Below are 13415 nucleotides of genomic sequence, written 5' to 3'. Positions count from 1 at the left end.
TTTGCAAAGAAATACAGAGATGAGCCACAAAAATTCTTGAACCAAGAGCAACCTCTACCAAAGTGTGGAGAAAGAATGGATGTGTTCATGATCCAAAACATACAAGCTCGTCTGTGAAACATGGTGGCGATTGTGTCATGGCTGCTTCTGGGACAGGGTCACTAATCTTTCTTTTTCAATGATGTAACCCATGATGGTAGCCGCAGAATGAATTCAGAAGTTTACCGGAAAATTTTGTCTTCCAATTTACCCATAAATACATCCAAATTAATCTGGAGGAACTTTATCATGCAGCAAGACAATGATCAAAAACACACTGCCAACTCAACACAGGACTTTATCAAGGGGGGAAGGGGAAGTTTTTAGACTGGCCAAGTCACTCACCAGACCTTAACCCAATTGAGCAGAATTTCACCTCCTGAAGAGGAGACTGAACAGAGAAACCCCCCAAAACAAACAACTGAAAGAAGGTGCGGTAAAAGCCTGGAAAAGCCTCTCTAAAGGAGAAACCAACAATGTAGTGATGTCAGTGAGTCACAGGCTTGATGGATTTATTGCAAGCAAGGGATATGCAACCAAATATTAAATGTTATTTACTTTCATTTACTTCAAGACTTACCTGTTCCTGTACTTTTGCTCACCTGGAAATTGAGTAGTCTGATACAAAAGGTTCTATGTTATATGTTGTTCGACACATCTAGATGTAAACACCAGGCAATAAAAGCCGAAATCATAATCTCTCATCTCATGTCTTTTGATCTCAAACCCAAATGTCTTCGGAGTACAGGGCAACCAAATACATCAGCCTTGCCGTTCCAACCGTTTCGGAGGGTTAGCCGGCTAAATAGCTGACTCGCTTGGTAGGTAGCTACTAAATTATTTACAATCTAGCAAGTTTATTGGAATTTCATTGGTATCCTCAAGAATGGAGCTCTATTCCTACCACACAGGATGGAAAAAAAAAGTAAGAAGTTTCTAAAATATTGTTGACACAACTGTGACTCCAAAACGAGGAATAATGCGTTCACTATTGATTGATTATTTAAAATGCGTTATTGTGATGACAATTGTGAACAGGCAGGTAGTTATTCTAGTCATATCAGCACATGCCGTGTGTGTGTGTGTGTGTGTGTGTGTGTTTCCCCATCCTGTGCTTGTGGTGTGTGTATCAGCTCTGGCTTGCTCTCTCTGGTTGCTATGCCACTAACTCTTGCTCTTTTTTTGTTCCCTTGTTTGCTTCGCATGCTTCCGACAGCCTAGTGATTTGCGGAAGCATCGTAGGAAGGTAAATTATTCAAACCATGGCCGGGGTTGTCCTCTTTTCTCATCTTTTTCTCTCTGTTCTTTTTAACATTGCCCTTCTTACATATGGTCATGTGCAAGAGTTCACTATACTAAGAACTGTTTTTATTTAATTTATAATAAAACACTGACTTTTTTAAAAAAAATTTTTTATGCCTTGAACAGTGTTTCATGTTGTATCATAGTCATAGGTTTAACACTGTTAGCATGGGCTGGTCATGTGAACATGCTTAGTAGTAAATGAAGGAGTCTTGGATATTAAGACTCGCGTGATGAGCTGAGGTTTAGAGTTTGATAATTGATGACGATGAGAGTAGGTCTCAGGCAGTTCTACTCAGCTGTAATAATGTGATAACGTTCTAAAAACTTTTCCTGCTTTACACTTTGATCTTTGTGTTTTAGTCTCAGTGTCTGTACTTTTAAGAGAGTGATTTTAGTTTACTTTAGTTTTTTGTCCCTCCCACACACACTTTCATTGACTTGTTTTGATGTTTTATGAGTCTAGGCTAATTGGATGGTGTGTGATGTTTGAAATGATTTCTTGCTTATAATTCACAACCTCAGAAAACATTTGTCTTTATTACTGGGCCACACTTTACATTCTCTTGCGTCCTGTTCTAAAAATGCTTATTTAATATGTAAAAATCAAATTAGATTCGCCTTGGTCATATAGTGTTGCATTTTTATTTATTTATTTATTTGTTTATTTTTATTGGGGGGGGGGGGGTGTGTACTACATCGCTTAAGTTAATTTATATACACTTATGCCCAAAAGTTTGCATACCCCATGTAGAATCTGCTAAATCTTATTACTGTTAAAAACAAACAAAAAAAAGATTGATCATAAAAATCCCATGATATTTTTTATTTAGTCCTGTCCTGAATAAGCTATTTCACATAACAGATGTTTACATATAGTCCACAATACAAGATAATAGCTGAATTTATAAAAAATTACCCCGTTCAAAAGTTTACACACCCTTGATTCTTAATACTGTGTGTCGTTACCTATATGATCCATGACTGTGTGTGTTTTGTGAGAGTTGTTCATGAGTCCCTCATAAAATCATTGGCGGACGTACATTTGGCGTAAATTTAAAAAGTTGAAAAGAAAACAAACATAAAAACAAGTTGCTAGACTGCAGAGCTCAAGGGTTTCCAAGAGGTGACAGTTAATTGAGTGTAAATTTCAAAGAGGGTAATTTTGGTTTTGCCGCCCCATCGCAGTTCCTCTGAAGTTTTACACGTCTGGTGTGAGCAACTGCTGCGTGCTTACAAATGTGAAACGATTCCTTGCTTACAACTTAACCTCAGAGTTTATTACTTCAGTGTACTTTGCATACCCCTTCATGTCCTGACTTTTTTTTAGCTGCTGACTTCCTTTCTGTAGCGCTAACCCGGGCCGGGCCGGTGCTCACCTGGGCTCATGCTTTATTACAGTTTGTGTTTCATTTCTATCCATCAGCCTGCGCAGGATGACAAAGCATCAATCAGATGCGAGACTTCTCCTCCGTCTACTCCTCGGTCAGCGAGGCTCAACAAAGGAGGGCATGCTGCCAGTCACGAGGACATCCGAGACATCCGAAGGTACAGTAACGCTTATGAGCAAGTATTAGATTTGAGGCGTGTAGCGAATATAATTCTGATAAATTTGCACCATTAGCTCACAACAGACAGCAGACAATATCCCTGAAATATAACAATGCTAAGCACTCACACTTTGAGCCCTTTGTTAAGTACGCGCCATTATCTTGGTTCCAAATACTTATACTAACACGGGGACTGTGGGATAAACGGCATTCCAGCTCACAAACCCAGCTGATATTCGGAATGACGTTCCTCCATAGCACGCATACAGAGAGCCCTGGTACAATGCTGAACTCAGATTCAGCTTTTGGAGTCTAGACTCGAGGGCTGCTTTTACTCTACTGCGTGTCCCAAAAGTCTCCATACATAGGGGTTTATGTTTGCCAGCACTGTATGAGTTGTGTCTTCGTGGACGTCCACTTCTCGGTCGGTCCGCAACACTTCCAGTCTTTTTGGCAACAGTGACTGCTGTGTTTCCTGTTCAAGTCCATCGCAACCTTGCGACAGCTTCATGCTCCATCCATGAGAATGATTTCAATACGTTCTTCCTTTTTAAAAGATTTCTGAAAGGCTGTCTGAGAAAATATATATATAATATAAACTGAATATGAGCAAATGTGGTGGACGTTTTGCTAAAAATTGTTTATTGGTCCACATTTCCACATTGGTCTGTTTGTGTGGTGTTTTCTTTTTTTCTTTCTTCAAGTAAGAGTATTATTGTATGTTTGTGTGTTGCAGTATTTCTGCAATGCAGGACGGTCAGGGCAGTAACCCCAGCAGCAGTAACAGCAGTCAGGACTCCCTCAATAAAACCGCAAAGAAGAAAAGCATCAAGTCTTCCATTGGCCGCTTCTTTGGCAAAAAGGAGAAAGGAAGGCCGAGTCTTCCAGGAAAAGACTCTTCCAGCCCAGGTTTAATCTTTTAATGCAATGAACTTTAATTAAATGCAAATAACCCACAGTATTTCCGTGATTTTATTTATTTTTTGTTGCATAATTTAATTTTGAAAATTTTGTCACAAATCTAATCTTTTACCCATCATATGCCACTAATATTGGCACCCTTGGTAAATATGAGCAAAGAAGGCTGTGAAAAATTCTTCATTGTTTAACCTTTTGAGCTGTTCTTTAAAACAAATCAGAAAAATACTCTGCTCTCATGAATGCCAAACAACAGGTTTATCCAAAAGAAAAAAGAAAAAAAAAAATATATATATATATATATATATATATATATATATATATATATATAAATATAAATAAAATAATCCTGTGTTCTTTGCAATTGTTTGATAACCATGAGACCACGAGAGTATTTTTGTGAATATTTTTTATCAAAAGGTTAAACAGTAGGTACATTTTTCACAGCCTTATTTGTTCATTTTTACCAAGGGTGCCAATATTAGTGGATGGCACTGTAGGCCTAATACTCACCATCGTCATCATAGCTGTTCATTTATATTAAAGGAATAGTTGTAACATGTTTGATGTCAGAACTGTACTTCTTAAGATTTTCACTAGGTCCTGTAATGAAAATCTATAAATACATGCACCAGTATTTATGTACTTGTTTCCAATAACATTAAGCTAGACCACTGTTGCATATTATGTAATTGTTACTGCTATATCGTTACACTGATATTGATTTTCCGGTACACCTTAAAACTTTGGGAGGCGGGTCAGGTGGAAAAATATCAAATTACACTCAAGACAAAAAGTAATTAGTGTTCTCCAAGATGGCCGCCGCTATAGAGTTATCGCAGAGATGTACATGCATTTCTGCAATGTATGGGCAGAGAAGATTGGACACCCCTGTAATACAATGTTCAGCTACAAGGTGTTTTTTTTTTTTTTTTTTTTTCATATTTATAGATTACAGTTAATCTTATTGCGCCCTAACTTTGAGGCATATATTTATAGGAAAGGTTTATGGTTTAGTCTTATTCCTCCAGTACAATTTAAAGAAAAACTTAAGGTACTAAATGTTCGGAGTAAAGATTACGCATGTTTTATTTTTTTTCTTCACAAGTAAGAGCAATTTAAATACAAATGAAATCCACATGATCTTATTTAAGTTACCAGCAGCATTAAAAGTCACTGCTCATGTAACGCACATTGGATCGTTAGTTAGGTATGGACTGGAAAATTCGTGCAGTTTTGATCAGTTGACGCTAAAGCACTGACCATGCTTCTTATCTGTTTGTGTTTTTTTCTGTATTATCATGACAGGAGGTACTTCAGAGGGAGAAGCTTCCCAGGATTCAGTGGGGCTGAGCAAACTCGGAGGCCCTGGTGAAAAGAACAGGAAGCTGCAGAAGAAGTACGTTCACTACATTTTTGTCACCATTAATGAATCGATTAAAAAAAAAAAAAAGTAACCCATGAAGATCATATTTAACGTGAAGTGACGAGAAAGTCCCAGTTTTGCGTTCTTATTATTTGCATTACTTTAAATTTACTTTATTACTTATTATTATTTTTATTTTGATATAGCAGCATACTGTATATACGTATGAAAACATTTCATTGTACAATACTTCAGAACTCGTTAACAGGTCAATGGAGAATGATATTATTATATCCTGTAACATTATTTAATATAAAGCAGAAGAAATGTAATTATTGGCGCTCACTGTGGGGAAAAAATTCCGATTTAGGATGTGTCTGTCGAAGGCATCTTTTGTTCATCACACCCATCATTTCTTATTACGTTGATATACATTTTAATTAAAGTGCTTTCACCTTCATTGTTTTATTTTTAAAAAATGTAGTAGTTATTGTTATTTTATGGGTAATTTTAAAGCAGCTTTACACTTACACAGTAGCTGTTTTTGCTCGTTTGTGTGTGGCTCACCAGGTTTGATTTGCCTACACGTCACGCTTTAGTTGGCTCATTTTTGTTTTCCCATCTTTCTTACTCCATCTTTTTTTTTTTTTAGTCCAAAAACAGGGTAAGTGGCTTTATTTTGCTTTCGCTTCACCTCCTTTCGCCTTCTGAGTTTTAGTGGTGTTGCGAGCATGAAGAACCGCACGCCGGTCATGACTTTTTCAACTGCCTGCTCTATTACTAACCTGGATATACTTTCTGACATGCATGTAAAATAAATCTTTACAGGGTTTCCAGTTTGTTATTCGTTTGTTACATAAATTGTTAAATGTGTGTTAATGGTGCAAAGGAGAAATGAGGCCATCTGGTGGTTACAGCTGGTATTTGATGACTGTGAATTTTTTTTCTTTCGACTTCTTATTCTTCTTCCCGAGTGATGCTAGTCATTCATGGACTTCTGTTAGCATGAGCAGCAGTTCAGAAAGATGCAGTGGTTGGCCTTTCCCATTGTGAACTCCTCTTTTTTTTTGATATATTCATACAAGTTCGTTATGAACATATAATGGTCACATATGTGTTTATTCAGTACTCATACCTGACTGGAGTATTATTTCAAGTCACTGTACGAGCAGTGTTCTACATATACTGATTTGTCTTTGGGTTTTTTAAATATTTACATTAAGATATTTAAGGTTTTTTTTTACTAAACCATCAGTGAAATCTATAGTGAGTTCTATAGTTTCTAAACCTAGCAGTTATCTGTACTTTATACATTCACATCCGGCTGGCATTTCAGTTATAACGAGTTTTCTACTAGTAAAAGCAGGTAGCACCTTGTAGAAATCATAATCAGTATTTGGACAATTATTTATTTATTTATTTATTTATTTTTAAAGATTTGACTTGTTATAAACAGACGCATCTGATTCATTCTTCATTAAAAAAAAAAAAAGAGAGAGAGAGAATTTGATGTAATAACCCTTAAACCCTAGAAAACAGAAGCGTAATTATAGACGTAATCAGTTTCTAAATCAGCACACACCTGCTTTGAGCTGCTCATTGCCCAAAATTAGCTATTATCAGCTGTTAACGATGACTTCTTTAGCAGTTATTATTCGTACTCTTGAATAGAAAAGATCATGCACAACATTCGCAGATTATATAAATATTGTATCAAATTGACCAACCCTCTTTCTTTTAGTGTTTATCCATATTTTATCCAACCCAAATCAGTTATTATTGACATTTAATAATTGGTGCATTAGTTATAGAGTGAGACAATAATGTGATTTTATGTTTTTGGGGGGTTGTTGTTTTTTTGACACGAGTACGTAAAGTACTTAGCCTTTACGCCTAAGAAACACAAATCAGTAAAATTTTTGTTATCATTCAGACATTCAAGCATTTTATTTTCCATTTCATCCTGCTGTGTTTTGGGTGCATTGGAGAGAGAGAACTGGTTAATATTGTTTTGCTTTTATTGCATGTTAGGTTTCCTTCTTTTCCATTCGTTTCGGAACAGAGCTGCCTGTTAAAGTCAGGAAAAAAAATATATTACTATCTCTTTGGACTATATCCGCTGCATCAGCATGTGTGAACGGGTCTTCTGTGTGAGGGCTTTAACTCTGAGGTGCTTTTCGGCTGTGTGTGTGGTGGGTGGTTGGGTGCATGCCAGAGTCTTATGCCCGTGTGATAATGTTCTGTGTGTTTTTAGGCATGAATTGCTGGAAGACGCTCGTAGGCAGGGACTTCCTTTCGCCCAGTGGGACGGACCTACTGTAGTCGTCTGGCTGGAGGTACAAAATCATTTACTCACATTTTCAAACCTTCTACCTCTTCATTGGCAGATCTTGCCTCCTCCAAAGCGACTTCCATGGGAGCAGAGGGGTGGACAAGCTAATAAGCCAATTAAATTAAATTTAACCTGAACCTGTAATGCTGATGTTTTGCAGCTGTGGGTGGGAATGCCAGCGTGGTACGTGGCAGCCTGCCGTGCCAACGTGAAGAGCGGAGCCATCATGTCTGCTCTATCGGACACCGAGATCCAAAGAGAAATCGGCATCAGTAACCCGCTGCATCGCCTCAAACTGCGGCTCGCCATCCAGGAAATCATGTCGTTAACCAGCCCTTCGGCTCCGCCCACTTCCAGAACGGTAACACACACACACACACACACACACACACACACACATTCTGTCCTTTGGGTGTACATCACTAACTCTGCAAACACTACTATCATCCCGTATTTATTTATTTGCTGTAATGACTTGAGCGGTTTATCCCAGATGGCTCATTTAAGAACTTTTCACCACACCAGAAAAAAAAAAACGTAACCAAACAAAAACCTTGTTTGTTCCAGTGCCAGAGGATTCAGCTGTATGAATTTTTTTTCTGTCATTGATGAGATTAGCCTTTTTGTCAGGATTTGTGTTGCAGCCTATATAAGCCTGTTAATCAGTCAGTAATGATTTTAATTGTGGCTGTTTCAGTTTCGCGTGGGTGGAAAAATGGTTCCTGTATGGGCTGGCTCTTGTTCTTAAATGTGCAGTGGAAAAATCTCTACATAGCCCTTTGTAGCACCCAAACATAAGGAGCAGAATACGTGCACGATTAAACTTTGTCATGTCCCTGTTAGAAACATTACAAACAAGTTTTTCTTTCCAAGAAGGTTCTGAGAGAACCCCCCCAAAAAAAGAAAAAAGTGTACGTCCATCAAGCTAGGACACATTAAAAATAATAATAATAATGTACTAAATCTCTACTTTCTTAATTAATTTGTCCATTATTTTGGTAAAGTGTTTCTCTTGTGCTCTCGCTCTCTCTCTCTCTCTCTCTCTCTCTCTCTCTCTCTCTTTCTCTCTCTCTCGCTCTCTCTCTCCCTTTCTCTCTCTCTCTCCCTCTCTCTCCCTCTCTCTCTCTCTCTCTCTCTCTCTCTCTTTCTCTCTCTCTCCCCTGACTGGAGCATGACTCCTCTTCATCACTGACTAACACACACTAGCAGTGTTGCATTGTGAAGGCAACTGTCTCAGTACCCACATCCTTTTAAAGGTAGCTCTTTCACTGGGTAGTATTTGAACGAAAGCTGAACATCATGTTCAGGACTCCTCAGAAGTTCTAACTTTTAGCACGCTGTGTGTATGACATTTGTTTCTTATTAGTATTCGCTCGTTTTATCTGCAAAACGACAGGCAAGCGTTCATTTTCTGTCTACAGGTGAGCTCATAAATTTACACACCCCTTGCAGAATTGGCAAAATGGTACTAATTGAACAGGACGATCGGTGTAAATTGTTATTATTTTGTCTTCTGGGAAACATGTAAATATCTTATGTAGCTTCTGAAGGGTGATACTAAACAGAAAAAAATATGATCTTAGAATTTTTACGATTCTTCTTTTTTTTTTTTTTCTTCAATTATTAACCATTTACAGATTCTGCAAGGGGTATGTAAATTTATGAGCACAACTGTACGTGTGTGAAACGGAGCCACGATTTCAGTTTCTCAACTGGGCTAAAAACAAATAAACAAACAAAAAAATCCCTGCACAGGGCATGCCCACAGTAGCTGTCGCTAAACACCCGTTAGAGACAAACTAAAAGCAAAACAAGCTAGTTGTTGGTTGCTAGTGTAAATGTTTCAAGTAGATTACTGCTCTCTTGCCTTAATAGCAGAATGAGCGGAATTCTGCGATTGGCTACACTGAGAAGGGAAGGATACATGAGATGTTGCCCTGCCTTTCGAATAAAGCATGTTACCATCTGAATGAAACACAGTAACAGTGACTGACACACACACACAAAGATCTGAATGCTTGGTGCTTGAAGAATAACTCTTTTCTCTCTACCTGACTGATTTGTTCTGTTACTCATCCCTCTCTCTCCACTCGCTCCGTTTTCCTCACTCGTGGATTCACTCTTGTGGCGGGTCGTGCATTGGGTCATGTGATCGGGGGTGTTTAGTCCACGGGGAATGTGTGGGTTACGCATGAGGAGATGGAGAGCCTGGCAGCTACACCACCCACGGTTAGTCACCCGATCTGGACAAGTTCACCCCTTAACCTCTAATACTCTTTATTTATCCTCTAATACCCTTTGTTTATCCTCTAATACTCTTTATTTATCCTCTAATACCCTTTGTTTATCCTCTAATACTCTTTATTTATCCTCTAATACACTTTGTTTATCCTCTAATACTCTTTATTTATCCTCTAATACCCTTTGTTTATCCTCTAATACCCTTTGTTTATCCTCTAATACCCTTTATTTATCCTATAATACCCTTTGTTTATCCTCTAATACTCTTTATTTATCATCTAATACCCTTTGTTTATCCTCTAATACTCTATTTATCCTCTAATACCCTTTATTTATCCTCTAATACTCTATTTATCCTCTAATACCCTTTATTTATCCTCTAATACTCTTTATTTATCCTCTAATACTCTTTATTTATCCTCTAATACCCTTTGTTTATCCTCTAATACTCTTTATTTATCCTCTAATACCCTTTGTTTATCCTCTAATACCCTTTGTTTATCCTCTAATATCCTTTGTTTATTTATCCTCTTTAATTCAATGTTAAAAATTTGTGTCTCTTATTTAATATTCTTTCTGTTGCGTATGTGTTTAAGATTATGTGTTAGTGTGAGTAATAAATGGTGTGTGTGTGTGAAAGAGAGTTAGAGAGAGGAGAGGTGACAGGCAGATGATGAGATTGAGAAACTGTGTGTGTGCGTATGCGCACAGTTCTGTAGCTCAGTTCTGTTTGTGGTGTGTGTGTGTGCGTGCGTGTGCGTGCTTTCACACTAATGCTGTGATAACCACTTTAATGGCTCACTAACAGTCCTCTCTGACTTTCCCTCATGCTAACGCTAACCATGTTAACACCAGGAGGATGACGAGGGCAGCTGGGCCCAGGTTCGAATCTCTCTCTTTTGCTTTTTTTTTTTATTTCCTTCCCCCTTATCACTTAAACTAATAATCACTAATCATGTGAACAGGACACTAAGACTCTCTCACATAGTGGGTTATGTATTAGGTATTAGTAGCGATGTCTCCCTCATCCTGTTCTTATGAAGGATCTGTACTAATATGACGTATAAGCTAGTCAATAGGATGCTAATATTGCTCAGATGCTGCAGTGAGCACTTGGCCAGATAGACTTGCTGTGAGTTAACTCACCACTTCTCGAAGATGTTGAAATTGCTGCAGAAGATGAACCGTGGAATCTGATGGCGTTTGCTGGCATGCACACACACTGTAGCAGTCCACTCTAGCAAGTGTTAAGTGCCACTTGCTGAACTGCTTAGCAGTCTGTTGAGTCACACCCACTCCAATATGTGAAGGCTTTAATTTAGTCATTATACTGATGCATTCCATTTGGCATGTGGTGGGGAAAAAATTTCAAAGGTGATAATGAATTGAATCATTCTGTTTTAATGTCCTAAGGGTTAGTGCTCAGTTAATACATTTCTCAAAATAATGATGCTTTTTTTTTTAAAGGCACTTAAAAAATAAAATAGACTTTTTCTAATTTTCAGAAATTAACCCTTTCATGCATAAATTATTCTTCACATTTCCAGATTCTTTTATATTTTCACTTTTTTTTAATATTACTGGATTATGATTATGTCTAAATATTACTTATATTAGACAGTATGGCTGAAATAATAAAAATAAATAAATCTTAAAAGTTTTTTAAAAATGAACATTTAGGTCTTAATATCTGTAATATTGAATTATTTGTTTGTTTGTTTGTCTGTTTATTTAAAAAAGCACAAATTTAAAAAACAAACAAATAAGTATGTGCATGCAATACATGTACATACATACATATTGTTTTGGTTGGAAGTTTGCATATCCCTTGCAGAATCTGCTAAATCTTACACTGTTAAGAAAATAAGATTGATCATAAAAATCCCATGATATTTTTTATTTAGTTCTGTCCTGAATAAGCGATTTCACATAACAGATGTTTACATATAGTCCACAAGACAAGATAATAGTTGAATTTATAAAAAATTACCCGATTCAAAAGTTTACACACCCTTGATTATTAATACTGTGTGTCATTACTTGGATGATCCACGACTGTGTTTTTGTGTTGTGATAGTTGTTCATGAGTCCCTTGTTTGTCCTGAGCTCTTAAACTGCCCACTGTTCTTCAGAAAAATCCTCCAGGCCCTGCACATTCTTTGCTTTTCCAGCATGTTCTGCATATTTGAGCCCTTTCCAACAGCGGCTATATGATGTTCAGAGCCATCTTTTCACACTGAGGACAACTGAGGGACTCGTACACAACTATTACATAAGGTGCAAACAGTCACTGATGCTCCAGAAGTTAACACGATACAAGAGCCTGGGGGGTGAAAACTATTGAACAGGATGATCGGTGTAAATTGTTAGTATTTTGTCTACTGGGAGACATGTAACTATCTTATTTTGCATCTGAAGGGTGGTACTAAATGGAAAAAAAAAAAAAAGATCTTTAAACAAAATAATAATTTATACTGATCATCCTGTTCAAAAGTTTACACCCCCGCCTCTTAATGTCTTGTGTTGCCTTCTTGAGCATCAGTGAACATCTGTTATGTAAAATAGCTTATTCAGGACAGTACTAAATAAAAACATGGGATTTTTATGATCCTCTTATTTTGTTAAAAGTATTAAGGTTTTGCAGATCCTGTATGGGGTATGCAAACATCCAATCACAACTCTGTCTGTGTGTGTATGTATGTATGTATATGTATGTGTGTGTGTGTGTGTGTGTGTATGTGTGTGTGTGTGTGTGTGTATGTGTGTGTATATATATATATATATATATATATATATATATATATATATATACACACACACACACGCGCACACACACACACACGCACACACCTACACACACACACGCACACACAAAATATTTATTTATATACATAAATAAAATGTACATGTATATAATTTGTCAAACCTCATTTAATCAAAACCAATATTAAATCATTTTTAGACTATCAAAATGTATTTTTTTTTTTTTTAAATGGTTTTGATGTTTTCCAAGACCTTGCTTCCATATTTTCCCCCCCTTGTGCCTCTTTGTTTGGAGTGACGGGTCTCTGCAGAGCAAAAATGTTTCCTGAGTTTAAACTAGACTTTTATGCTGGAAGAAAATAGAGGCATGAGCATCTCAGCTTTGAATTAAAAAAAATAATAATAATAAGCTACAAACTCTGTTCGCTGCAAGTGTGAACTCTTTTCACTCCCAACACTGAAACTTCACTATTTACTCATCGTCTTCAATTAGGTAACCTGAAACTGGATGTTGGAAATGAGCGCAAGTCCATTTGTATCTAGTGCTTATTTTGTATGTGCATGTGCAGACTCTCGCTTACGGAGACATGAACCACGAGTGGATCGGGAACGAGTGGTTGCCCAGCCTGGGTTTGCCTCAGTACCGCAGTTACTTTATGGAGTCTCTAGTGGACGCACGTATGCTGGACCATCTGACCAAGAAGGACCTGCGTGGCCAGCTAAAGATGGTGGACAGCTTCCACAGGTACACCAAAAAAGTATTCAATTAAAATATACTGAGAAGCAGTGATCAGTTCTGTACATACAGCCGTGTCCCAAAAGTCCAAGAACATCAAATTGTTTCTGGATATCATACGCTCTCGAAGCATAAAGACCTCTGCTTTATTTTATTTGATGGGAGAAA

The 13415-nt window shown here is 37.3% G+C and overlaps 1 protein-coding gene across 6 annotated transcripts in view; it reads left to right on the top strand.

The window, feature by feature from the left end:
* Window positions 1-13415, top strand: part of LOC128606882 (liprin-alpha-1-like) — a 91555-nt gene that overhangs the window by 65464 nt on the left and 12676 nt on the right. For 2 of the 6 annotated variants that reach the window (XM_053623398.1, XM_053623399.1), the window contains exons 17-24: window positions 2768-2889; window positions 3628-3800; window positions 5118-5208; window positions 7430-7511; window positions 7668-7868; window positions 9674-9736; window positions 10604-10630; window positions 13081-13256. In XM_053623398.1, coding sequence (XP_053479373.1) covers window positions 2768-2889; window positions 3628-3800; window positions 5118-5208; window positions 7430-7511; window positions 7668-7868; window positions 9674-9736; window positions 10604-10630; window positions 13081-13256 — 935 coding nt within the window. Of the gene's footprint in view, window positions 1-2767; window positions 2890-3627; window positions 3801-5117; window positions 5209-5827; window positions 5840-7429; window positions 7512-7667; window positions 7869-9673; window positions 9737-10603; window positions 10631-13080; window positions 13257-13415 lie in introns of all 6 variants that reach the window. The other 4 variants (XM_053623401.1, XM_053623402.1, XM_053623397.1 and 1 more) reach the window with 3 other exon arrangements.

The sequence above is a fragment of the Ictalurus furcatus genome, chromosome 4, assembly GCF_023375685.1.
Source record: "Ictalurus furcatus strain D&B chromosome 4, Billie_1.0, whole genome shotgun sequence".
Lineage (NCBI taxonomy): Eukaryota > Metazoa > Chordata > Actinopteri > Siluriformes > Ictaluridae > Ictalurus > Ictalurus furcatus.
This window is presented reverse-complemented; position numbering and strand designations above follow the sequence as displayed.